General features: G+C 45.3%; 1 protein-coding gene across 1 annotated transcript; it reads right to left on the reverse strand.

Moving 5' to 3' along the window:
- Positions 1 to 9,946: 9,946 nt before the first annotated feature.
- ADRA2C (adrenoceptor alpha 2C) lies at positions 9,947 to 23,304 on the reverse strand. The gene has a single exon (XM_078394098.1). It carries the CDS (start codon positions 12,216 to 12,218, stop codon positions 10,857 to 10,859), a length of 1,362 nt encoding a protein of 453 aa, XP_078250224.1. The 5' UTR covers positions 12,219 to 23,304; the 3' UTR covers positions 9,947 to 10,856.
- Between the last annotated feature and the right edge of the window lie 1,041 nt (positions 23,305 to 24,345).

The following is a 24,345-nucleotide window of genomic DNA, read 5'->3' on the forward strand; positions in this document are numbered from 1 at the left end:
TCAAGAGGCAGCAAGAATACACATAGGAATTATACCAGAAAGATTTGGATATCCCAGACAACCTAGATAATGTGGTTGCTGACCCTGAGCCAGATATCCTGGAGAGCAAAGTCAAGTGGGCCTTAGAAAGCTTGGCTAACAACAAGGCCAGTGGAGGTGATGGCATTCCAGTTGAACTATTTAAAATCTTAAAAGATGACGCTGTTAAGGTGCTACATTCAATATGCCAGCAAGCTTGGAAAACTCAGCAGTGGCCAGAGGCCTGGAAAAGATCAGTCTACATCCAAATCCCAAAGAAGGGCAGTGCCAAAAAATGCTCCAATTACTGTACAAATTGCACTCATTTCACACGCTAGCAAGTTTATGTTCAAAATCCTACAAAGTAGCCTTCAGCAGTATGTGGACTGAGAACTCCCAGTAAAAGCTGGATTTTGAAGGGGCAGAGGAACTTGAGAGCAAATTGCTAAAATGTGCTGGATTATGGAGAAAGCCAGAGAGTTCCAGAAAAAAAACATCTACTTCTGCTTCATTGACTATGCAAAAGCCTTTGACTGTGTCGACCACAACAAACTATGGCAAGTTCTTAAAGAAATGGGAGTGCCTGACCACCTTATCTGTCTCCTGAGAAATCTCTATGTGAGAGCAAAAGTTAGAACTGGATATGGAACAACTGACTGGTTCAAAATTGGGAAAAGAGTACAACAAGGCTGTACATTGTCTCCCTGCTTATTTAACTTATATGCAGAATACATCATGCAAAAGGCAGGACTGGATCCATCCCCAACTAGATTTAAGATTGCCAGAAGAAATATCAACAACCTCAGATATGCAGATGATACGACTCTGATGGCAGAAAGTGAGGAGGACTTAAAGAACCTCGTAATGAGGGTCAGAGAGTAGAGTGCAAAAAATGGTCTGAAGCTCAACATCAAAAAAACTAAGATCATGGCCACTGGTCCCATCACCTCCTGGCAAACAGAAGAGGAAGATATGGAGGCAGTGACAGATTTTACTTTCTTGGGCTCCATGATCACTGCAGATGGTGACAGCAGCCACAAAATTAAAAGACACCTGCTTCTTGGGAGGAAAGCTATGACAAACCTAGACAGCATCTTAAAAAGCAGAGAGATCACCTTGCCAACAAAGGTTTGCATAGTCAAAGCTATGGTTTTTCCAGTAGTGATGTATGGAAGTGAGAGCTGGACCATAAAGAAGGCTGACCGCCGAGGAATTGATATTTTTGAATTGTGGTGCTGGAGGACACTCTGGAGAGACCCCTGGATTGCAAGGAGAACAAATCTATCCATTTTGAAGGAAATCAACCCTGAGTGCTCACTGGAAGGACAGATTCTAAAGCTGAGGCTCCAATACTTTGGCCATCTCATGAGAAGAGAAGACTCCCTGGAAAAGACCCTGATGTTGGGAAAATGTGAAGCCAAGAGGAGAAGGGGACAACAGAGGACGAGATGGTTAAACAGTGTCATCAAAGCGACCAACATGAATTTGACCAACTCCGGGAGGCCGTAGAAGACAGGAGGGCCTGGTGTGCTCTGGTCCATTTGGGTCACAAAGAGTCGGACATGACTTAACAACTAAACAACAACAAAAAGGGCAAGTCCCACAGGTAGACTAGAAGTGCTGTAACACAATGCCTCCTATTCCTCTTCTGCAGATGTGGTCGAAGAGGATAGCATATTTAGTAGCATCTCAAGCCACCGAGGGGTCCAGGAGGACTCAACAGAATTGCATTCCCTGTCATTTCCCTGTAAAAGGTCATCATCAGGGCAGCCAAGGTCTAGTATTAAACCCAAACCTAAAACAGGACTATAATGTGTCTAGATAATTTGTTTCCTCTCGGGTCTGAAAATAGCAACCCAGCACATACTTAAATACCTTAGCAAAAGTGGGGCAAGATCTGTTCTCGATCATCCCAGAGTGCAGGACAATGAGCTCGAGTTAAAGGAAACCAGAATTCAGTTGAATATCAGGAAAAATTTCCTAACTGTTAGAGCAGTACAACAGTGGAACCATTTACCCCGAGAGGTGGTGAGTGCACAAACACTGAAGGCATTCAAGAAAAACTTGGATAATCACCTGGCAGATATGCTTTGGTTGTATTCCTGCACTGAGCGGAGGGTTGGACTTGATGGCCTTTTAGGCCCCTTCCAACTTCACTTTTCTATGATTCTGTTATTGTAATTACCTCTGAATCCAAGGAGGTTTTCTTCAGCAGATGGCATACCACTGCCTCTGTCGATGTATAGCACCACCCCCCAATGTAATGAAATTATAGAGGGTGCCTCCTAAAGCAAGCATTCCACTCCTGGCTTTTCTGACCCAGACCCCAATATCTCTTCTCCTCATGGAACAATTCTGCAAGGTGGCAGATTAAAGATGAAATAGCAGAGGCAAAATAGCATTTCTTTTTTGTTTGTTTCATTTGTTTTCCTCTCTACAGTGAACCACAATCGATGCAGTGAAGAGTTCCACTGATTTTCAATCAAAGCAGAGGAAAGTGTGCTACTTATATACTGCCTCATGGCTCTTAAAGTTCTCTCTGGGCAGTTTACAATTTAGTTATGAAGGCTGTCACGATCACCTCTCCCTAAAGAGATGATGATTGCAGGTCAGGGAGTCACTGTGGGTGCAACTCTACCAGCTTTATTGCCTGAGGTAGGTCCTCTAGGCCTCAGAAGTGTGTAGTATAAGCCCCATGGACAAGCCTGGTTCTAAAAGTAACCTCTGCTTGCTTCCCAAAGCAATAAACCAGTGACTATGTGCTTTCTTAGAATGCACTACAGCCTTGCCAGGTAGAACCTCTCAATTTCCAGTAGCAACTTAGTGACCGTCTCAAATCCTCTGGATTTAGATGTAGGTCCTGCTGTTTCAAGAGACCAGTCCTCTGTTGAAGACTTATAATTGTTTTATTAAGAAAATTAAGTAGTTTCATTAGAAGACAGTTATAGCTTTAAGGCACAAGCATTTGGCATATCCATCTATTACAATGATTAAATAAACCTGCTATTTCTAAGTAAAATAAGAACTAAGTCTATGCTAAGTAATCATCTTTTGCTGACTACATGTTCGCATCTAGAAGCTGGGCTATTTCTCCCCCTCCTTCTACGTACTTCAAAAAGCAAACCTCTATCTTCTCACATTCCATAACATTCCTTCACCAACGAAAATTACTTTCACATACATGAACACCCATTTTCTACATGTCTTAGACCACCTTCTTTATGACACTTCCAGGTTGTTAACCAATTAATCCAGCTCTCCACCCATAATTCACATGAGATCTGCAGGAGTCTAATCTCCTTCCCAATTAAGCGGTATGCTGTTTGGCCTTCTCCTGGGCTCCTCTGGCCTTGCATCCTTATCTCAGTACCATGCAAAGCAACTCTGCAAAACAGTCTCATAACATTCCATTGCTTTTAAATTCTTATTATACAGAACCTAACAAACTCCATTTTTGCATGACTACAATTCCCAGTTTCCTTCGATTCCTCACAAAGGCTGCACATCCCCCCCCCCATGAACTGAGTACTCACTTTATCAACCCTTGAAGGATGGAAAGCTGAGTCAACTCCAAACCATCTGCCTGATCCCAGGATCAAACACAAGTCTTTGACTACAGTACTGCAGATTAACCACTGTGCCACAAGGTTCCTCCTGCACTCATTATTCCGCTGCGCCATATGCCACCTTACACTCCAATTGTTATTTCATTATCCATAGATTTTCAATCAACCAAAAGGAGTTAGAGATGCCACCACAGTGGAAAAGGCAACTTGAATTGTATTAATAGCCCTTTTCATATTGAGACAAAAACATTGACTGAATTGCCAGCCCTCTGAGCCAGAACATCTCCCAGATCAACCTTTGGATAGGAGAAATGGCCAATTCCTGGCTCTGCATATCTCAAACATTAAAAAGGAAGTAAAAATACCCTTAGGATGATAAGATTATCTATCTCTTGCTTTCATAACTGTTGATCTAATGGTTGTAGAATGATTGTCAGACTCAACACTAGGAGATTTTTCTATCTTCTTTTTGTAAAGAAAAGGACGTGGGAACTCTGTAGAACTCTGTAGGCAAAGTAAAGCTTATAAGTTTGAGAAGACCTTTGTGTGAATGTTCAAGAACTGGGATCCATCTGGAGGCCCAGAAGATTGATTACATTTAGTTAAGAGCATCTGAAGTGGATCACTCAAGGCATCTCCAAAATACAATCTGTGCCTGAGGAGTGAGAAGGCAGAAAATAGCCTGAGACCTTTGGGTAGTGTGGGCGGCATATAAATTAATTAAATAAATAAATAAAATAAATAAATAAGTTGAAGTGGGGCAATGTCCCATTTGTTCAAATGGATCATCCTTCACTGGTCTGCATGTGGTTGTGTCTGTCTCCTTCAGTAGGAATCATCTACCAACACCATGGGCCACCTCCTGTTCATCTGGGAAACAACAACTGTCATCTGACAGTACAACAGCTTGGGATTGACGTATCCACAATTCAAGGAAGATGAAATGTTTTTGAAAGTTTCATCTCAACACGGAAGTGAAATATTTTGAATATTTCAGAATTTTTCTTCTGGAACAGCAACAGAGGGGAAATATTTCTTGGGAGGAAGAGGAATGACAAGCACAGGAAGCGAGCACTTGGATGAATGTGACACAGAGAAACAGTACTGTCAGGAGGCAGGCTGTGTCTTTGGAGCTACAGAATGGATATCAGACCCTCCCCATAGTCAGCAATTCTGAGCTGCTGGAATAAGGACAACTGACCACAGAGAGCATGGAAGGAGTTGTGGAAGATTCTGCAGGCCACTGAATTTTGTTGAGACGTACAAGTCACTGGCATTATCATGATGGGTCTGTGTCATGTTTGATGCCCAGTCCCACAGTTTGGTAAAAAAAAATTCCAGTTCAGACATTCCACTGTAAGGTACTTGGTGGTGGAGGAAGATATATCCACAGCTGCTTATTTATTTCTGCTTACATTAGCTGCTAATTGGTGTGGAAACAAAGTTTGACAGTTTTAAGTTGTGCATAAACAAAGCATTGGGATATGTGCAATTAAATGCCACCAGACAGAAGACACTCACCTGGATTTGTGGCTGTATGATTTGGAACAAACAAAGGTTTTGACAACCATGTTTTCCTATTTATTTCTACATGCCTCATCCATCATTGGCATGAGCACATGTATTTGGCAGTGTCTTATGCCCAAAAAGAGTGTTGGGCTATAAGTAATTCAATGCTATCTCATAAGAGGAAACTCTCTCATAGATTTGATTATACAGTAGAGGGGGTGGGATAGGTGAAGATTATTATGGGATGCACACCACTAGTTCATTCTTCTAATGGCAATATTTTGTTGTTGGGGATAATACACGAATACTGGAGCTACAGGCTGTAGTCAGATTTCAGCTAACTGTATCCAGTGCTAATTCACCAAGGCAGGCCTTTGTACACACATCACGTGCCTATCAGTATTGTTATTTTTCTTGCTGCCATGTGGCTAAATTATGCCTCTTCCAACCACATGGATTACATTTCTCCTGGCTGTCAGGGTGTGTCGCTCAGCATTAAACAGACAGAGCCAAGACCCCAGTCTCTGCTAGCTGGTGCTTGGCACTGGATAGGCAAGTGGTGACCCTCCAGATGGTTGGGGAATGCAGCTTCCACTCAATTTGTTTAGCCCCAACCCTTTCACCTTCCCAGAAACTGAAATTCAGCCCAGCCCCTTTGGCTCAGATCAACTGTAGCCATTGTCATGCATGTTTAAGCTTGATGAAAGGATTTACTCTTCATTTGTTTGTGTATGTATAAGCAGGCATGCATTGAGAGCTTCATGACACCATTATTAAACTGCTGTACTGCAGCCAGAACTCTGCTCACAAACCAGGTTCAATCCCAGGTAGGGTAAAATTGCGGGGGAGAGGCAATGTGTAGACACCATAGCTAAATTGTGCATTAAGTGCTATGGGGTGGTATATAAGCAGCATGCTTTCCTTTTTGCTTTGTACTTGTGTGTGTATGTGTGAACACACTACTTTTTCTCTGTATTTATTTGGTAGGCAAGAGTGTTGGGGGGCGGTCTTTGGTTTTTGTTTCCTTGTTTTGCTATGTATCAGTTAGAATTAGAATTCACATAGTCTATTACTGGATTCCCATTCCAGCTAAGCTATTCCCAAAAGAATTATTTTTGTGTATAAAATTTTTTATCCCTTCAGTGAAAAAAAGGAAAAAAAACACAGGGAGAAATAGAACTAGTGTGAATGAGTGTTCCTGAGACAAATCGAGTAAGGCACACTACTGTCAAGGCCCACAGATCCTTTATACACATGTATCTCAGAATGTGAATAAATGCATGCATCTGTCTGCAGAAGACACTTGTTTACAAGGCCTATTCTTGTTACTAATTCTCCTGATTAAAATAGATGCCTAAACAGAAACTCTGTAGGCAGAGTTTCTGCTACTGAAGAAACAGTTGGTGGTGGGAACGGCACCTGTTGAACATTTGACTGTCTTGAGGTGAAGTACAAATAGAACAACTTCTGTTCTCATATGATAACCAAAGTTGTACCTTTCAAATGTTTATCTGTTGTACTGGGTATGCTTTCTCACTCCAGGAATCCTTTCCTTTTATGAAATACAAGGTTGGAGGGGTTGAGCAATTTGATATAAAAGAAACAAAATGAATGTATGAGCTACTCAGAAGTGGCCAGATTTTTACTGCTAAGGAGCCACGGAAAGAAACATTAGTTACACCATTCAGCTGTAATGGTTGCTCTTTTCCTTACCTAGAAAAAAATCTTACTAAATTTCACTAGCCCCCAAGAGAAATCTCCTTCCACTTTTTCCAAAGCTAAATTCTCAGCATCTACTGTAGTAGATAGTGCCACCAATCAAAAGAAGAGTCCCTCATATACAGAAACTGCCCAACAAGGTCCAACCCAAGAAAAAGTCTCTGGAAAGAATTAGGGAAGCTTTCAAAGTGCTGTAAATCACACCTCAAATTTGGAACGCTGACAAATAAACAATTTCTTATCTGTCTCCTTTGAAATCTTCATAGAGCATCCCCAGTATTATCCTATGTTGCCATGTTGCAGTTCTGTGTCACTTTCTGAGTGTATGCCAGAGCACCTATCTGCCAGCCTCACTCCGTTCATGGTTGTAATGATGGAAAATCATTCATCTGTTCCCCTTTAACATAGAGCCACAGCCTTTGCCTCGTATAGATACAAAACTGTGAGAAGTATTTCTTTCCATCAGATATACAGAACTTCCGAAGACAAAACTAACAATAATTCTGTTAGCTATTAAAAATGTTGTTGCAGCTGTTGACTACCGGTCACTTTGCCGGAGAACTTGTTAGTGTTCCAGAACCACAACAGGGTGGATGTCTTCAAAAAAAAGGCTATTGGCATGGTTACAGGCACTTTGGGGTATGTTGCAGCAAATCGCAAACTTTGAGGTACATATTAAGTTGTCAAACAACCTGATTTCTGCAGAAACTGCAAGAGGAAGGTAACAGTCATTTACCCAAAAGGCCTTCCTATACTCTCTACATTCTGCTATTGCAAGCTTCTGTAATAATAATGTCTAAACAGAGATATAGTGTTGCCAAAGTCTCAAACAGATCTAGCTGGCTTTGTTGTTCTGGCAATTATATTATTTATTGGGATGATGTGCTGAATAATCCTAAATAGCAGATTTTTCTGGCTTGCTGGGTTTGGCTGATGAAGATGTGCCATTCTGCTGACCAAAAGTTGTTCTGCGAGAGGAGGACATCAACACTATAGCCCACAGTTATGGCTATGGAAAGCCGTGAACCATTCACAATGTTCCTGCAGGTGTACATGAACCATGGGCAATATCTCCCTAACCTCTCTCACACACAGAACTAGCCTGTCTGAAAATTTCCACCATAGTAGTTTCACACCAACTGATATTTTACAGAAGTATTTCACGGCATCAGCACATTTCAGTTTTTTCCCTGAAAAAAATATTTTAAAAGTCAAACTACTAGAATCTTTCATGGTCCATGTCAAATAGAAACACAATCAACATTTTTTTTGTTGAAGTTTGTGAACTTTCATCCTGCTTCCCAACTAGAAAACATTTTGGAACATTACCAATGACAAGAAGAATTGGTTCTCAGTTCTATTTCACAAATGAAAATATTCCAGGGTTTTGAACCTAGCTGAGTGTGTAATTCCAAAGCTGCATTTTGGCTTGTATTGGACAGGAATAAATTACTCTTAACACCTTCCCCTCAAAAACAGTCTGAATATATAAACTCTAGAATGAGTCGTTGTAGCATGTGTACATGCAGAAGTTAACATTAGCTGATATTGTCACTGATTTTGACATGTTGACCTAGTCTTGATAGCATGAGTCTTGATAAATCATATAGCATACTCTGCCAAAACCCCTCAAAAAGCAAGATCTGGAATACATCATAATCTGTTTCCTTGTTTCACTGCAAGATTGAAAAGATCACCCACATGAATTTCATTACAAATTAATAATGGAAATCACAGGAATCTTAGAAGTTATAAATATAAAATGGTCCCTTAAAAAGAAGTGTAAGGAAACCCATGGTAGGGCCAAATACACAGAATAATCAGCACCACACACTACTTACTTACAAATATTCAAATTTCATAATGTTTTGTTGATATTCCTTGTGGATTTCCCTTGCTTTTTTAAAAACATTTTTGGTTCAGAAATTTACCAGCAAATGAAATTAATTATTCAGTTCAACAACTCTTGGACATACAAACTTCATCTAACATATTCTTGTAACCACTCCTGATTGGAGAGTGTCTGATTGGTCAACTGGAAATTCATTTTTAAACATATGTGCAAGGAGGCTTAAATTAGGTAAACAAATAAAACCCAGTACCCCACCAGCACTACCCTGCAGTACAACATGTATAGCAGCCTCTTTGCTGTAAGGCTATGTGGATCTGCACAGTTACAGACTTTATTCTGTGCACAAAGCATATAAGAAATTCCCCTACCCAAAACAAAATAAAAATGGTATATTCAGGAAAATAACAACTTTTATGTCCCACATCCCCATACCCAGGATGTCCATTCTGGTTTCCCTTCTTCTACTTGTGTGGAAAAGAACAATCCCAGTTTAATCTATACTCAAGCCTGTCTCCCATGGAGTTCCATACTATGTTGCTGACCAACTTTGTTTCCTGTGTTGTCTCTTCTTTCTGTTGGAGTATTGATGAGTTTCTACAAGTGGAGAAGACTGACAGCTGAACCCAGAGTCATTCCTTCTCCCCTCCCCTCCCCCTCCATATATCTTCTTTCTCTCCTCCTGGTTGAGCCTAGATCTTCTCTAATTATTGCCCCACCTCTAACATGGGGTGAGATTGGAATACATGGCAGAATTTTCTAGATACACATTAACACTGCACTGGGATAACTCAAGCTTGGCAGGGCTGAATGCTGGAAGACAAAATTTTCATGGAAACCAGACAGATGCCAGAGGGAACAGCAGTGTATGCCATCCATCTCTGCACTGAAGAGCTTTAGTCCATTTCTCCTTCTTGGAGAGGAGACACTGAAAAGCAATTGGTGTCTGGCAGCAGGTTATCAATTAGATTTTGGTAGCTGAAGATGCCAGCCTTTATCCAATTAAGCTTAGTTTAATCTCAGTGGAATGAGATTACTAAGGAAAGGTCTGAAGAAAGATGCCACATCCTACTCTATCTGGAGGAAGTGATATGCATAATATAATTTAGCAAGTCTCCCTTTGCACTTACAGGCCATTCCCAGCAGTGAACTGTGGGAGTGGAAGAACCAGCTAGAAAGGTTTCTTCTCTTGATAACTGGGCAGAGGGAAAGCTCTGTCAACCAGTTATTTTTGACAGTGAAGGGATCTCAAAATTCATCTCAGAAAAGTTTGCCACTTTAAAAATAAATTATAAAACAGATCTTTAATACATAATACAAAGCTGTGTGCCATAATAGAAAAAGGACACATAGTACAGACTCTTGGTAAGTTGTATTTTCCAATTAAATTTTCCCGAAGTAAGATAGGCCACTACATGAACCCCTTACCCTGGATGATCCCAATTCATCAGGAGATACACTTGTGCCCAAGTGTATCATGCAGGGTACCCAATGCATGAGAAATCTGCCTGAGCTACCCACCTTTCAGTCCTCCCTGAAGGGGGTCAGAAAATGCCAGTTGGCCCCTAGCTGAGGTAACTGTAGTGGGGGGCGGGAGGAATGTCACCTCTGCACAGAAAGAGTTCAGCAAGGTTTAGAACAGATTAGAAACATTTATTAAGGAAAACTCTTTAGCGAAGTCTTGGCAAGTTGTACAAATTCTTCTGGGTATAAAAGATTGTGAGTGTCTGGTAGCAGGCGGGCTCTTGACTCCTTCTTTCCCTGTGCTGGCAGAGAATGCTGGCTTCTGCTTGGGCCCGGCGGGGCCCAGGCAGGCCAGCCAGCCGACACCACCGGCGGGGCCCTGGGGTCAAGCGGGGCCTTCCTTCTTTCTTGCCCGCCGGGCACTGCCGCTCTGCCTCACAAAGGTCTCGCCTCCTGAGGCCCACCCCGGGGCCCCATCCCCCATCCCAGCCCCTTCTTCCCTAGTCCGGCAGGTGTGGTTTCCAGGGAACTCGGCCTCGTTGTTGGGAAGAGGTCCCTCCGGGGCAGGAGAAAAGGGCGAGGTCGGCGCCACCCACCCACCCCGCCGTGCTGCTCGCGGGCCCCTCCGTAGCGCCGGCGGCCCGTTTCCCTCCCGCTCCAGTCCGGGGCTGGGCTAGGGCCCCGGGGCTCTTTCCCGCCTCCTGCCCGCCGGGGGGGGGGGCTTCCCGAAGTCAGGGGAGCGAGGCCACCCTCCAGCTCGTGCTCTTCCTCCTCCTCCTCCTCCTCCCGAAGAGAATGTGCTTGAAGGACCGGCGGAAGTCCTGGTTGAAGATGGTGTAGATGACGGGGTTGAGGGAGCTGTTGCAGTAGCCAATCCAGAAGAAGAACTTGAAGAGCGTCTCGGGGACCTGGCAGGCCTCCCGGCAGATGCCGTACAAGCTGTAGGTGAAGAAGAAGGGGAACCAGCACACCACGAAGACCCCCATCACCACGGCCAGGACGAAGGTGAAGCGCTTCTCCCGCGCTTGGCTCGCCGCCTTTTGGCAGATGCTGCCGCGCTTTCGGCGGTGAGAAGAGAAGAACTCGAGCGAGCGGAGGCTGGCGCGGGAGAGGCGGCTGCCGGCCGGCTTGCTGAAGGAGCGCCCGCTCTTGTCCCGCCTGGCCCGGGGCTCCTCTCGGCCCCGCCGCCCCTGCCGCCGCCCCCGCCGCCGGCTCTCCGAGACGCTGCTCTCCTCCAGCTCCACGTCCTCCAACTCCACGGCCGGCCACCAGCGCTGGCCCGCCGAGGCGCCGTTTTCCCCTCGTCCCGTCGTCGGGGATGTGAAGCCCCTCTCGGCGCGATTCAAGCCGTTCTCCAACCGGACGGAGGAGCCCTCGGGCGGGGGCCGCTTCTCAGAAAGGGTCCTGGTCCTTAACTTGGCCACGCGGTAGATGCGGATGTAGACCAGCACCATGATGACGCAGGGGGCGAAGAAGGAGCCGATGCAGGAGGACAGGATGTACCAAGTCTCGTCGTTCAGCTTGCACCTGGAGGGAGGCTCCCCTTCGGGCTCCCAATATTTGGAGATCAAAGGCGGGGAGGAGATGACGGCGGAGATCAGCCAGACGAGCAGGATGATCCCCTTGATCCGCCTGGGGGTCCGCTTGTGGTTGTACTCCACCGCCTGGGTGACAGACCAGTAGCGGTCCAGGCTGATGGCGCACAGGTGCACGATGGAGGAAGTGCAGAACAAGACATCCAGGGCCAGGTAGATGTTGCACCAGGCCTTGCCGAAGTACCAGTCCTCCATGAGCTCGTTGGCCAAGGAGAAGGGCATGACCAAGGCGGCCACCAAGATGTCGGCGCTGGCCAGCGACACGAGGAAGAGGTTCTGTGGCGCTCGCAGGGCCCCGCTGGTCAGGACGGCGATCACCACGAGCACGTTGCCGACGATGGTGAAGACGATCAGGAAGCCCACCACGGCAGCCAAGCAGGCCACGGCGGCCGGGGAGTAGGCGGCGGCGGCGGGCGCGAAGGAGGGCGGCGAGGCGGAGAAGAGCACCGAGAGGGACCCGTTGTGCGGGGCTGCGCTGGTGTTCCGGGACAGTTCCATCGCCGAGGCCAGGGGCGAGGCGAGGGAAGCTAGGGCGACGCTGGGGCCCTCCGGTCAGCTCCGCCGGAGCAGGCTGGGCGAGGGAGCGCCTCCATCCCCGAGGCAGGCGGAAGGGAGAGGGCAGGGGCGCCCGGACTCTGCCCGCTCACCACTCGTGCTCGCGCGCCAGGACCTTCCCGCCAAGCCCCCTCCCTTGCCTCTGGCCGTCCCGGGCGGGGCCGGGCAGGGAGCCTCTCGCCTCTTCTTCTTCTCCCCCGGGCACGCCTCCCCCGGCGGGGCACCGCGCCTCGCCTGCCTGTCCCCACATTACCCTGCCTGCGCCTGCTCCGGCCCCAGGACTCCGCCAGCCGCAACTCTAGGTAGGCAAGGATCGGCGGCGGCGGCGGGAGGAGGAAATCAGGCGGCGGGAGCTGTCCCGAAGGCGCGCCGGCGCCACCGGACTGCTCTGGGCATCCCCTGGCACCGCTCAGGTCGGCGCCTCGTCCCGCCGGCTTCTCCCCGCGCTTCCATCGCGGCGCCTCAAGCTTCCATCGCCGGCAGCCGAGCCCGCGCCGTCCCGGTTCTCAGGCACCGGCTTGCCCAGGAGCGCGGCGAGCGGCGACCCCTCGGTCCTCCTCGGAGCATGCCCAGTAGCTGCAGCGCCGGTGCGCTCCCTCGCGGGTGGGAGGCAAGGACGCGAGCGGGGAGGGGCCGCCGCGGCAGCGACAGCGGCAGGAGCGCGAGAGAGGAGACCGGCCAGGCGCTCAGGGGCTGGTCCTTGGCGTTCGGCTGCCTGCCGACTAAGCAGGGCCCCTCCGGAAGAGCGCCGGGGGAGGGAGGCGACTTTGTTGGCCGGCTGCTTGGCAAGCCCGCCCGCCCCCGCCCGCGGCACACGCACACACACACACACACACGCCTTTCCTTCGTGGCAAGCGGAAGAACAGAGGAAGCCAAGCGAAGGCGGAAGGGGCCCCGAGAGAAGCCTGGCCTCCCTCCGCAGCCTCGACCTCGACGAGGGTGGCTGGTGCTCACGCGCAAGCTTTCCACTTGCACAGCAGTCGTCGTCAGGTTACGCGAGGAAAGGAAGGCTGTGTTAGAGGCCGCCCTGGTCAGAGCCGGGGAGTGCTCGCTAGAGGGCAGCCCTGCCGCAGGTATGGCCCGAGTGGCTTCCAGAGCAAAGGAAGAGAGCGCAGGTTTGGCTGCACTTTCCCTCCCACCGCGAAGATCAGCCCTAGGTAGATCAGAAACTCCACATCCAAGCAGTGCGCCTTGACGGAAGACAGCAGGCCTCCGGGTTTCTCTCCTGCCAGAGGTGGGCTTTGGTCATTTCCTCCTACCTTGAAGGAGCAACATAACTACCTGTCCTTTCCCTTTTTTTTCATTACATGACCGGTGTACTCTAGCTTTCTGCATTCAGTCTGCCAAGCCAAGAGACAAAGCTATGCCCGTGAAAGGGATTGTGGCTGAAGCAAAAGGGCTTCTTGGCAGCCCATTGGGGAGACAGTGGCAAAATGCCTTCCTCAAAATTGCCACTTTGAGGGTTTTACAAACCTGCATATCCACCCGCTTCTGCCTTGCAGACAGTGGAATAATGGGGCCGGGTCTTCTGTGGGACATGGTGGCGCTGTGGGTTAAACCGCAGAAGCCTCTGTGCTGCAATGTCAGAAGAACAGCATTCGTAAGATTGAATCCACGTAACGGAATGAGCTCCCATCACTTGTCCCAGCTCCTGCCAACCTAGCAGTTCGAAAGCATGTAAAAATGCAAGTAGATAAATAGGTACCACCACGGTGGGAAGGTAACGGTGTTCCATGTCTAGTCACGCTGGCCACGTGACCACAGAAACTGTATTCAGACAAACACTGGCTCTATGGCTTGGAAACGGGGATGAGCACCACCCCCTACAGTCAGACATAACTGGACATTTGTCAAAGGGAATCGTTACCTTTACCTTCTGTGGGAGGGAGTTCTAAAGTCTGGGAGCAGTAACAGAGAAGGCTCTGTCCTGTGTCCTCTTCAGATACATCTGTGAAGGTGGTAAAACTGAGAGAAAGGCCTCTCCTGGTGATCTTAACACTTGAGCCAGCTCATAATAGGAGACACAGTCTTTGAGATAGCTTGGACCCAGGCCATTTAGAGCTTTATAGGTTAAAACCAGAACATTAAATTGTGCCCTGAAACTGATCGGCAGCCAATGGAACTGCTACAACAGTGGAATTATGTGATCCATGTAACCAGCCCCAATCAGTAATCTGGCTGCTGCATTTTGGACCTGCTGAAGTTTTCTGACACTTTCCATCAGCAGTCCCATTACAGTAATCCAGCCGTGAAGTAACTAGGGCGTGCATTTATTTATTTATTTATTTATTTTATTCGATTTATATCCCGCCTATCTAGTCGGTTAAGACCACTCTAGGTGTATCACAATGGCCAGATCAGATCGCTCAGAAAACAGACATAGCTGGCACACTAGTTTTAATTATGCAAATGCACTCCTGGCCACCGCTGAGACCTGGGCATCCAGGTTCAGGAATGAATCCTGGAGCAACCCCCAAGCTGCACAGCTGTTTTTTCAATGGGAATGTAATCCCATCCAGTACCAACTGCATCCCTATTCCTTGATCTACCTTTCAACTGACCTGGAGCACCTCTGTCTTGTCTGGGTTAAGTTTCAATTTATTCACCCTCACCCAGTACTGATACCTGATAAAGAGCCAAAATAGCTTCCTTGGATTTAGGTGGCAAGGAGAGGTAGAGTTGGGTGTCATTGGCATATTTGTGACACTGAACTCCAAAACTCTGGATATTCTCTCCCAGTGGTTTCATGTAGATGTTAAATAACATAGGAGACAAAACAGAACCCTGAGGGACCCCATAGGTAGGCAGCCAGGGTTTTGAACAGGAGTTCCCCATCACCACCTTCTGAGTTCTGTTCTCCAGGAAGGAATGGAGCTACCATAAAACAGTCATCCCAAATCCCATTCCAGAGAGATGGGTCAAGAAGATACTGTGGTCAATATTTATGTTTGCCCCAGATCTGCATGAACCCCTTGGCTTTGTCCACCTGTGTTGTGCCAGAATGAGCACTAACCATCATTTCCTCTTGAGTAAAGAAACTGAGGCATCAATAGAAGGGCTTCTTTGCATTTGTTAAAAGTGATGCTCCACCTGCAATGTCTCCTGAACGCTCTGTCTTAATCTGCTTCTGCTTGTGTAACAGAAAGGAAAATGTATACCAGCCAAGAACTGAGGTTGGCTTCATGTATTCTCAATGTCTAATTACTGAAGAAGATTCTCTCTCTCTCTCTCTCTCTCTCTCTCTCTCTCTCTCTCTCTCTCTCTCTCTCTCTCTCTCACACACACACACACACACACACACACACACACACACACACACACACACACACACACACACACGCGAATTGGATAGAAGGCTGAGTCAACCTTGAGCTGGCTACCTGGGATTGAAGCCCAGGTTGTGAGTATAGTTTTGGCTGCAGTACAGCAGTTTAACCACTACACCACATGGTTCTTTATGATGGTTTCCAACCAGACTTTGAAGATGTTATAATCAGCCCTATGAGAGAGAGGCCAGCAGGGCCATTTGGCATAGGCCTCACCTCAGCCAACCCTCTTCTCAATGTGAAATAGCCTAGACCCCACCTGAGCTCTTTGAGGGCTTGGTTATAGCTTCCTCCAGAATAGACATGCTGTAAAGCTTCCTGAATGTGGGGGCAAACCTCTAAAGAGCTTGGAAATGCTCCTCATCAACTTCTTTAGTAAAGGTGGTTGTTGGGACAAGAGCTGTGGGAGGGAGAGGTTTATGAGGATGTTATGCTTCTTCTTGATATATGCTGGCTGAAGGTGGAATTCTCTTGCCTGCCTGAGACTCTTAAGATGCTCAGCTGACTACATCGTGGGAAGTCCCTATTGCAAATTTTACCCCATCAACAAACATGGTGGCTATGTTATTCTCTCAGACTTGATTCCTTGTCTTTAATGGGTGGATAAAACCCCTCAAGGCTCTTGCAAGGACCACTAAAGGACCATTGAGGAAAAGCATCTGCAAAACAGAATTGTGCAAAATATAAATTAAATAAATAAAATACTACAAGTTGTTATCTCCTTTTTTTGGAAGTTAATTTCCTTCTGCTTTCCCTGTTCTTGTAAATCCTGCAGCACACACCCTTTTCCTCTTCCCTGCCATGTCTCTTGCCTTGGAGACGAGAGTATTAGTGGCCATGTCTAATCTAGTCTTAGCTTCTAATGAGAATTGGGCAAATAGCCTGATGTTTACTCTGAAAATCAGTTGGGCCTTTCAAACATTCTTATCAGATGTTCAAAGATCTTTGAGATTTAAACAAACAAGTCACGCTTGACAGGAATGCTCTGGGGACCCCATTCATACCAACCTGCTGATGTAGTTTTTCATAGAAAATGTCCTCCCCTTTAAAAAAAATACTCTCTTTTACTGAGGGGAGGGAACAGGGGATTTCCTGTAAGATTTACAAGAAAAGGAAATAAAAGTGTTTCAAGGAGAACGAAATTTCAGAGAAACTCTGACCAAAACCCTCTTGCCTAGTTACACCAGCAAAACACAAATAATATCACTTTTGGAGTAAAATTGCCTCAAGTTAAGACAACTCTGTAATTGTCTGTTGCCTACTGAGTCATACAATGGTGCAAGAGGATTTTGACCTCTGGTGGCAGAATTCTCCTTGCCCATGTTATGAGGTGATGGCAACAAGGTGTATGCTAGTATCCTTTTAAACTGTTTCCAAAGGTATTAACTGATGCAGTCTCAGAGCTTCTGTCTGTAATCTTAGAGAATTCCTGGACAACAGGTAATATCCTTGAAGACTGGAAGTGAACAAATATAGTCCTCATATTCTCAAAGGTAAAAAAGAAGATACATACAACAACCACCAATCCACTTGACATCAGTATTAGGAAAGGTCTAGAACAGATTGTGCAAGCACTTGGAAGAGTGACATTCCAAATATTTCCAATAGAAAAGGCTGATTTTTTAAAAGCTGATTTATATCTACCATGAATGGAGGCTTTCTAAGTGTCTGCTATCTTTGACACAATTCTTCATTTTCTGCTGTATCTCCACCTAATAGCTCCTTAATCCACCTTTGTACTCCTAGTGTATCCTGCTATAAATGTTCGCCCCATTCTTGTTTTTCCCCCCTAATAGGACCATTGTACCTGGGAGCTGAACTACACATTAAAGATAACCCATCATTAGAATACGGAATTCTTTAACTGCTAAAAGCATCTGATTTCTTGCAGCAGGAACTTTTGTTCATGTCTCATAGTTTGCAACTTAGCTTTCTTTGTTTTTTACTTGGCCACTGGAAGGCTTAGCTTAGTTTGCAAGTATAGTTCTTCAGTCCCTAAGGTCAGTTAGAATTACGTCCCTGAACACTAATGTGATTTCAGCTTTAAGGATGAGGATATCTGCAATGTATTGTTTGTCCATAAGACAAAATGTGTTAGACTTAGATCAATGAGACCAGCTGAGCTGGACATGAAACACAGTTTTAAGAATTCAGTACTATGCATTTCTCAATTTCAGTTCTCCTTTGGTAAAATGCCTTGCTGGGCTTCATGTGTCATTGGATAAGGTAACATGTTGATAATGGACGTCTTTGATAATAATCCTAAGTAGGGGACTGTACATTGTGTTTTGGGGACATTTTATTCTGGATAAATCTTAGAGTTTCAGAGGGCATACTATCCTTTGCAGCTGGCAGCTGTTCTTGGTCCAGTGCAGTTCAAAATTCCATAACCGCTTTAACACATTTTTAAACAAGTTTGTTCAAATGCAGAAAATACCTTAATCTTTGGGAACTAAGTGCCACAAGAAGTAATGAGGGATGTGATATCCTACTTAAAAATACATTTTAACTCATGAAATGAACTTGGTGGCTTTGTCTGTTTCTGTCTTTTACAAATGACTCAATAAGCCTTTGAGTCAGAATCTAGGCTTAGGGATGAAACACTTTTCTGTGCCAACAAAACAAATTCAGAAATTGGAAGAAACCACCTTATCTACAGGAGTCCTTTCCTCCACCTCCACCCCCGTATCCACAGATTTGGTTTTTACTATTTCAATTATCTGTGGTTTACTGCAGCCCAAAGATGGATGGATGAAGGAAGGAAGGAAGGAAGGAAAGGAAGGAAGGAAGGACCAATTTGAGACTAGAACGAACCATTACAGAAAACATCATTGCAGGGCAGCAATCAACAGGAAGTATTTTAGGAACACAGCCTAGTGGATAATAGAATTGCTGAAGTCCATCTGCACCAGCATATGGTATTAATTCACATTTTGTCCAAAAACACTCCATGCTGGAATTCTTGGGCACCATTAAGAGGAAATCTGTGGACTGCTGGTCAGAGTGTTTATTCATTTTATCTTAAACTATTTTAGGTCACCTTTGAGAGTGGGACAGGGGGGGGACTCAAATTACAAATTTGTATAAGCCTCAGGTGGCCCAATTTAAAGATTTAAAAGTCCTTTTATAGAAACAGGAAGTGACTAGGCAAAGGCTGAGAGTCTGCCCTGGTGACCCTGGAAACTGCAAGCTGCTCACAGGCTGCACTTCACCAATCCTTATGCTGGCAGAATGAGTTTGTTTTGGGGTTTTTGGTAAAAGGTTATTGTCACACACACCCCAGTTCCCCTGTTTGTTCTTCCACACAGCCCAGGTTCACTTTCGGGTATGACATTTACTTTTCAACCCTTTTCTGCTGCCACCAGAGAACTTATTTCTCACTATATCAAATATGACTCTTCAATCAAGTATTATTCAATGAAATAATGTTTATTTAAGTGTTCATAAGTAAATCATATAAGGTAAATCATGGATGGTCTTATTTTATTCATTCAATCAACTGTGCTTTGGTAACATTTATATTTGCCTAGGTAGAATCATGTTAATCAAGGTATTTATTCCTTTTTTTATCTTGTTCTCTATCTCTCTGTTCTTCTTTAACACAAGGCTGGTCCTAACTGTCTAAACTGCTTCTCTCTAACTGGTATCCCTAACTCTTACATCCCTAACTCATCCCTAACTGATCTTTAACTGGCTTCCATTTCTCTTATATATCCTTAGTTCCGCCTCTTCTGTTCAACCATTGGTTGATATATCAAGGTTCTATTGTGAGGGACAGGAGTGGTTACTGATCTGTCTGTCACAGTTATTATTCTTGTTAACAAAGTGCAATGCAGAAAAACATTGAACCTCCTCTTTTGACAGCCCCCCGGCCACCCTGTGCTGCTGAAATAACTTCCCTGCTCACTGCAGGGGCTATGTCAGGTCTGGCAGTGGTTGTTAAATACACAAGCATTCCTATAGCTGTTCCGGATTTGCTGTAGTTTGGCAGAGGTTCACTCTCCCTTTTGTCTTTCAGTAAATCTGTTTCCATGGCTGTTGCAACAGAGGTGTAGCGTCTCCACAGCTTCCATAATCTTTTCTTTCTAGTTGAGAATATGAACCATCAACCTCTCTTTCCTTCTGAATGCCCAAATGGTATGTTGCATCCCCTAACTTCTTTATTTCCACTTTTTTGTTAACATGGTGTATAATCTCCTTGTATTTCAGTTCTCTTTGAGAGGCTACAATTAGATCCACATCGACAAGAAAAAAAATTAAACATCCATTTCTGCTCCTGTCTACAAGCATTGTTCAGCATTACTTTCCTTGAAACTAGAGATGGCCATGAACTAGAAAACTGGTGGTTTGTGATAGTTCATGGCTAACCACAAAACTCAGGAAAAATGAACTGGCTCATAGTTTGCCTTTCCAGTACCTGCCTCCTCCTCCTCCTCCTCCTCCTCCTCCTCCTCCTCCTCTGCTACCCACCCATCTCCTTCCCACTGGCCTCATTGCCTCCCTACCTCGTCTTGCCACCTCTACCACCACTGCCACCACATGGCTGGCGGTTGCTTGCACAGAGGCAACAGGCCTGGCTCTGGGAAGGGAAGCCAGGCCTGCTGCTTTTGCACCTGCACCTGCTGCCCAGTGGATAGGTGAGTGCCTGCGTGGAGGCAAAGGCCTGGCTGCTCTTCTTGGAGCCAGGCCTGCTCTGCCTCTTAGGAGGGCTGCAGTGGCCGCAGTGAAAGTGGAGGCAGGACCAGGGAGGGAGAGGACGGGAGCAGTGGGAAGGAGGCAGGTGGGCATCCCCTTTTGCTGAACAAAATGAAACACTAAGTGGGAAAAAGTTTGGCATTTCATTTCGCTTCTTGGATCCCTGAACCAGTTCACACATTGAACCATGTACCAGCCTGAGTTGTTGGGTTTTTCTGGTTTGTGGTTTGGTTTGTGTCCATCTCTACTTGAAACCCTGTTGCAGCAGCACCCTTTCTATTTTTCGTCTAAGGCCTGGGCAGTTTGCTTTAGGCCCTAAGGCCTTCTTTTAGTTTGCGGACTATGCCAGGATGTTTCTGGTTCATGAAGCCAGGCGGCCGTTCCATGTACCTCTGCAGTCCCTCAATGTAGAAACATAGTCTTGATGTCTAGGTGCCTGGATTTCCCTTGTTTGGACACAGCCACACTCAGGAGCCTTCATATAGAGCTGAGTTTGACAACAAGGATGAAGTTTTAATCAAAGTCTTTTCAGTACTTCTGCAGCAACCCTTTAGAGACTAGCCTTGCCTTGTGGTATTCCCCTGCCCCTTCTGCACCCTGCTTCACCATGAAGACTCACTTGCACTTCCAGAAGGCTTTCTTGAATGATGGTAGTTTCGTAAAGGTCCACATTTCATTCCTGTGTAGTGTTCTTATCTCTTCTTCTGCAGCTTCTCGCCATCTTGCAGCTTCAGTCTCCCAGGTTATTCATTAGCATTCATTCATTAGCAATGATCTTGCAAAGTAGGTCAGGCAGGGAAGTGGTAGAACTCTGTTTGGTCACAACAAGCATCAGAAGGCTGGTTCTGGAGCTTGCTGTGGCATTGGTGCCTCTTCAAATTCAAGAGTCTGGCTGAGTCAGATTGTGACATCATTGGCACTGCTGCATCTAGGAGAAGGCAACACAGTGGTCTTGCCCCTGTTTTGTCTGCTTTATCACATTGCAACATATATCTTGTACTGATTTCACCTGTACTGTATTTAAGTTCACAACTCTGTAACCCTGGTCACCAGGAACATTGCTAATCACAAAAATCTGTTCTGTTCTAAAGTTCAGTTTCTACTTTTTCTGTTTTAATTTGTAGGCATAGGCCAGGCTTCTTAGATTTTAATATACAAATGGACCCCTATGTCCATGGGATTAGTATCCACAATTTCACTTATCCATGGTCTGTAAATATAAAAAAATACTAGTCTCTGGTTCCCTCTAGTGGCCATTTCATTGTGGAAAAATATTTCTGTGTTTTTTTTAATTTAGTATTTTTTATATTTATCTATAGCATTCACGGTTATCACTATCACCCATGGTTTTCAACATCCACAGGGGGCACTTGGAATCAGTCCCCATGGACACAGAAGTCTTGCTGTATCCCACACTTGACACTCTACCATGCCATGACTCAAATGGAGTCTTCTTAGTGGCTTTGGTTAGCAATCTTTTCTGGAGATAAGTTACAGTCATGATGACATTACCCCAGAGTTTGTTGGGTATCGGCATCGGGAAGCATCTCGTCATCTCTGGAAGAGGTATTAGCTTCCTTTCAGCTGTTCCATCTTTTTCAGGAGGATTTGAAACACTCCTCCTGTGCAAAATGCCTTGTTTCTCCAGGAAGACTTGTGTGTGGTACAAAAAGTGCTTACCTCTGCTGACATTCTAGAAAGCTCTGGGCTTTCTTTCAGATGTGTTGCTCACCATGGCGACATACCTCTTGAGCATCTCCTGTGTCTTACTGTTCACATTCAGTAGGTAGGTGACAAAGTACAGTACCTTGAGAATTCTTCCAGAAATATTAAAATATATCTTCTGTGCTCTAATGATGTCACGTTAAGTGGCTCACACAGCGACTTAATGTGGCTCACTAATGTGTATTGGTACTTCGATAATCCTTCTCTTAGTGGGAATGAAGGTATAACCCTCTTCTCTGTGATACAGCTTACATACCTGGTTGTGCTATTTGCACCATATTTGTTGATTTATTTATTGGATTTCTATCCCGCCCTTCTAGAGCAAAGGTCTACTCCATACAGATTTATCTTGTTGCATTTAGGAAGGCTATGATTCTGCAGTTCAAGGAAACAGCACTGGGGCCAGAGTGCCAAACTGTTGTTGTCTTCTCTCTGGCCATATGCTTGGTAGACTAAAAGATTCCATTTTATAGGCACCATTAGATTTAGGAGCTTTAAAATTTATTTTGTTATTTCACCAAAGCACTTTTGATGTTGCAAGGCAGATCAGGCACACAGAGAACATAACTTATTTTGTTCACACTAACTTCTTTGGGCAGTTCACATTTTAAAATGTCAGTTCCAATTCCTTTTATATTCACAGAGTCACTGTTGGGCTCCATTTGGATATTTCCACTAGCATTTCCATCTAGGATAGTAAAGGAGCATGTATTTGGGATGAGTGGTACATTCGGAACCAATGACCCTCCATTCATTTGATTTCTGCACACAGCCATACACCATGCCATTTATGCGCTTAAAATGCTTGCTGGCTTTTATTAGTCTGCCCACTGCATCGATTTGCACATGTTCTCAAACATGAGGATGATACTTCTTTATTTATTATGTTAATTTCATTGGAGTTAAGTACAATCTCCATATTACTTTGTAACAATTTTCCTTAACCCTTACAGACTTGTTCTTCATTATTCTTTTATTCCACATCTTCTTCCACTCATCTCCCATAATTCATTTATCTATAGTCATGTAAAAAAAAAAAGAAACAATATCCTCATTGAATTCTATGGTTTTTGACTCAGAACTGATTTTCTACCTTTGGTAAAAAAATATCTGGGGATGGATACTCTTTAGTTAGATAGCCCTTCCCACCACACTTTCAGGAGGAATGCAAGGGGCACGAGGGGCAGGGTTTCCTATTGTCCCTTCTATCCACCTAGTAGTTTGAGACCTTCGGGCATGAGAACTCAGGAAAGCTCCTTTGTTCAATGCATCCCTCCCCCTGACACCATGTCTGCTGCTGACACCACCTCAGTCTCCCCACTGCCACTGCTACTGCCGCCGGGGCAGGTACCTGAGGAGTGGGTGGGTGAGTGGGTGAGCAAGGGGGCAGGTGAGAGGGTGAGGAAGCAAGGGGGCAATTGGGGTGGGCTGGGGGCAAGTGAGTGAGGGGGCGATCAGGCAGGCAAAGGCGTGATTGGGCTGTTGGGCAGGAGAGCCAGAGAGCAAAGAGGCAACCAGGTGAAGGTGTGAATAGGCAGGTGCCAGCTTTCTCAGCAAGCACAATACTTTAGTTTCCATTTTTAATTCTTGCTATCTGGTAGTAGGAATTTTTAAAAAATGGATGGGGTGTTCACATGTGCAGAATCAGTTCCTCTAGGGCTTTCAGCATGTCTTTTCCTGTTTCACAGTACTTCATATATAAAAGTTGTTAGTCTGGTAAGTTTTCACAAATCACTGCATTTCCTATGGAATCATTTTTCCTTCAGATTATTTTAGCGTTTGCTTCTGCTTCTGTTTCTCCTGGTTCATCACTTTCAATACTGTCATAGACTTGTGGGGCTTTTACATTAATTTGCAGTCTTGTCTTCCATTGGGAAAGATTAGTAGAAGTAGGGTTGGAAATGTTTCCAGGAAAACATTTCTATTCTGGTCCAAAGCCAATCTTGCACTTCTGAGTAATTTTGGTTGCTACTTTGGGGGAGGGATGGGGAAGACACACACACACACACACACACACACACACACACACACACACACACACACACACACACACGCCCCAATTTTTTATCTGCAAGTGTGATTTAGTTGGAGGTGAGTGGGAGGAGAAAAAACAATATATAGAAAACAGTAAAGATCCCAAAATACTGGTTAGTTATCTATCTGGGCCAAGCTACTCCGTGTGGCCACCCCTAATCTGTTGGAGGTTTTCATAAAAAAGTTGCTAGGAATATGGTCATTCATTTTGTTAGCAAAGCCTAATGCAGAAAAACAGAAATGTGGAGAGACCACTGGTGATATTAAAGGTGATATTAAAATTTATCTGG

This window comes from Pogona vitticeps, chromosome 5, assembly GCF_051106095.1.
Source record: "Pogona vitticeps strain Pit_001003342236 chromosome 5, PviZW2.1, whole genome shotgun sequence".
NCBI lineage: Eukaryota > Metazoa > Chordata > Lepidosauria > Squamata > Agamidae > Pogona > Pogona vitticeps.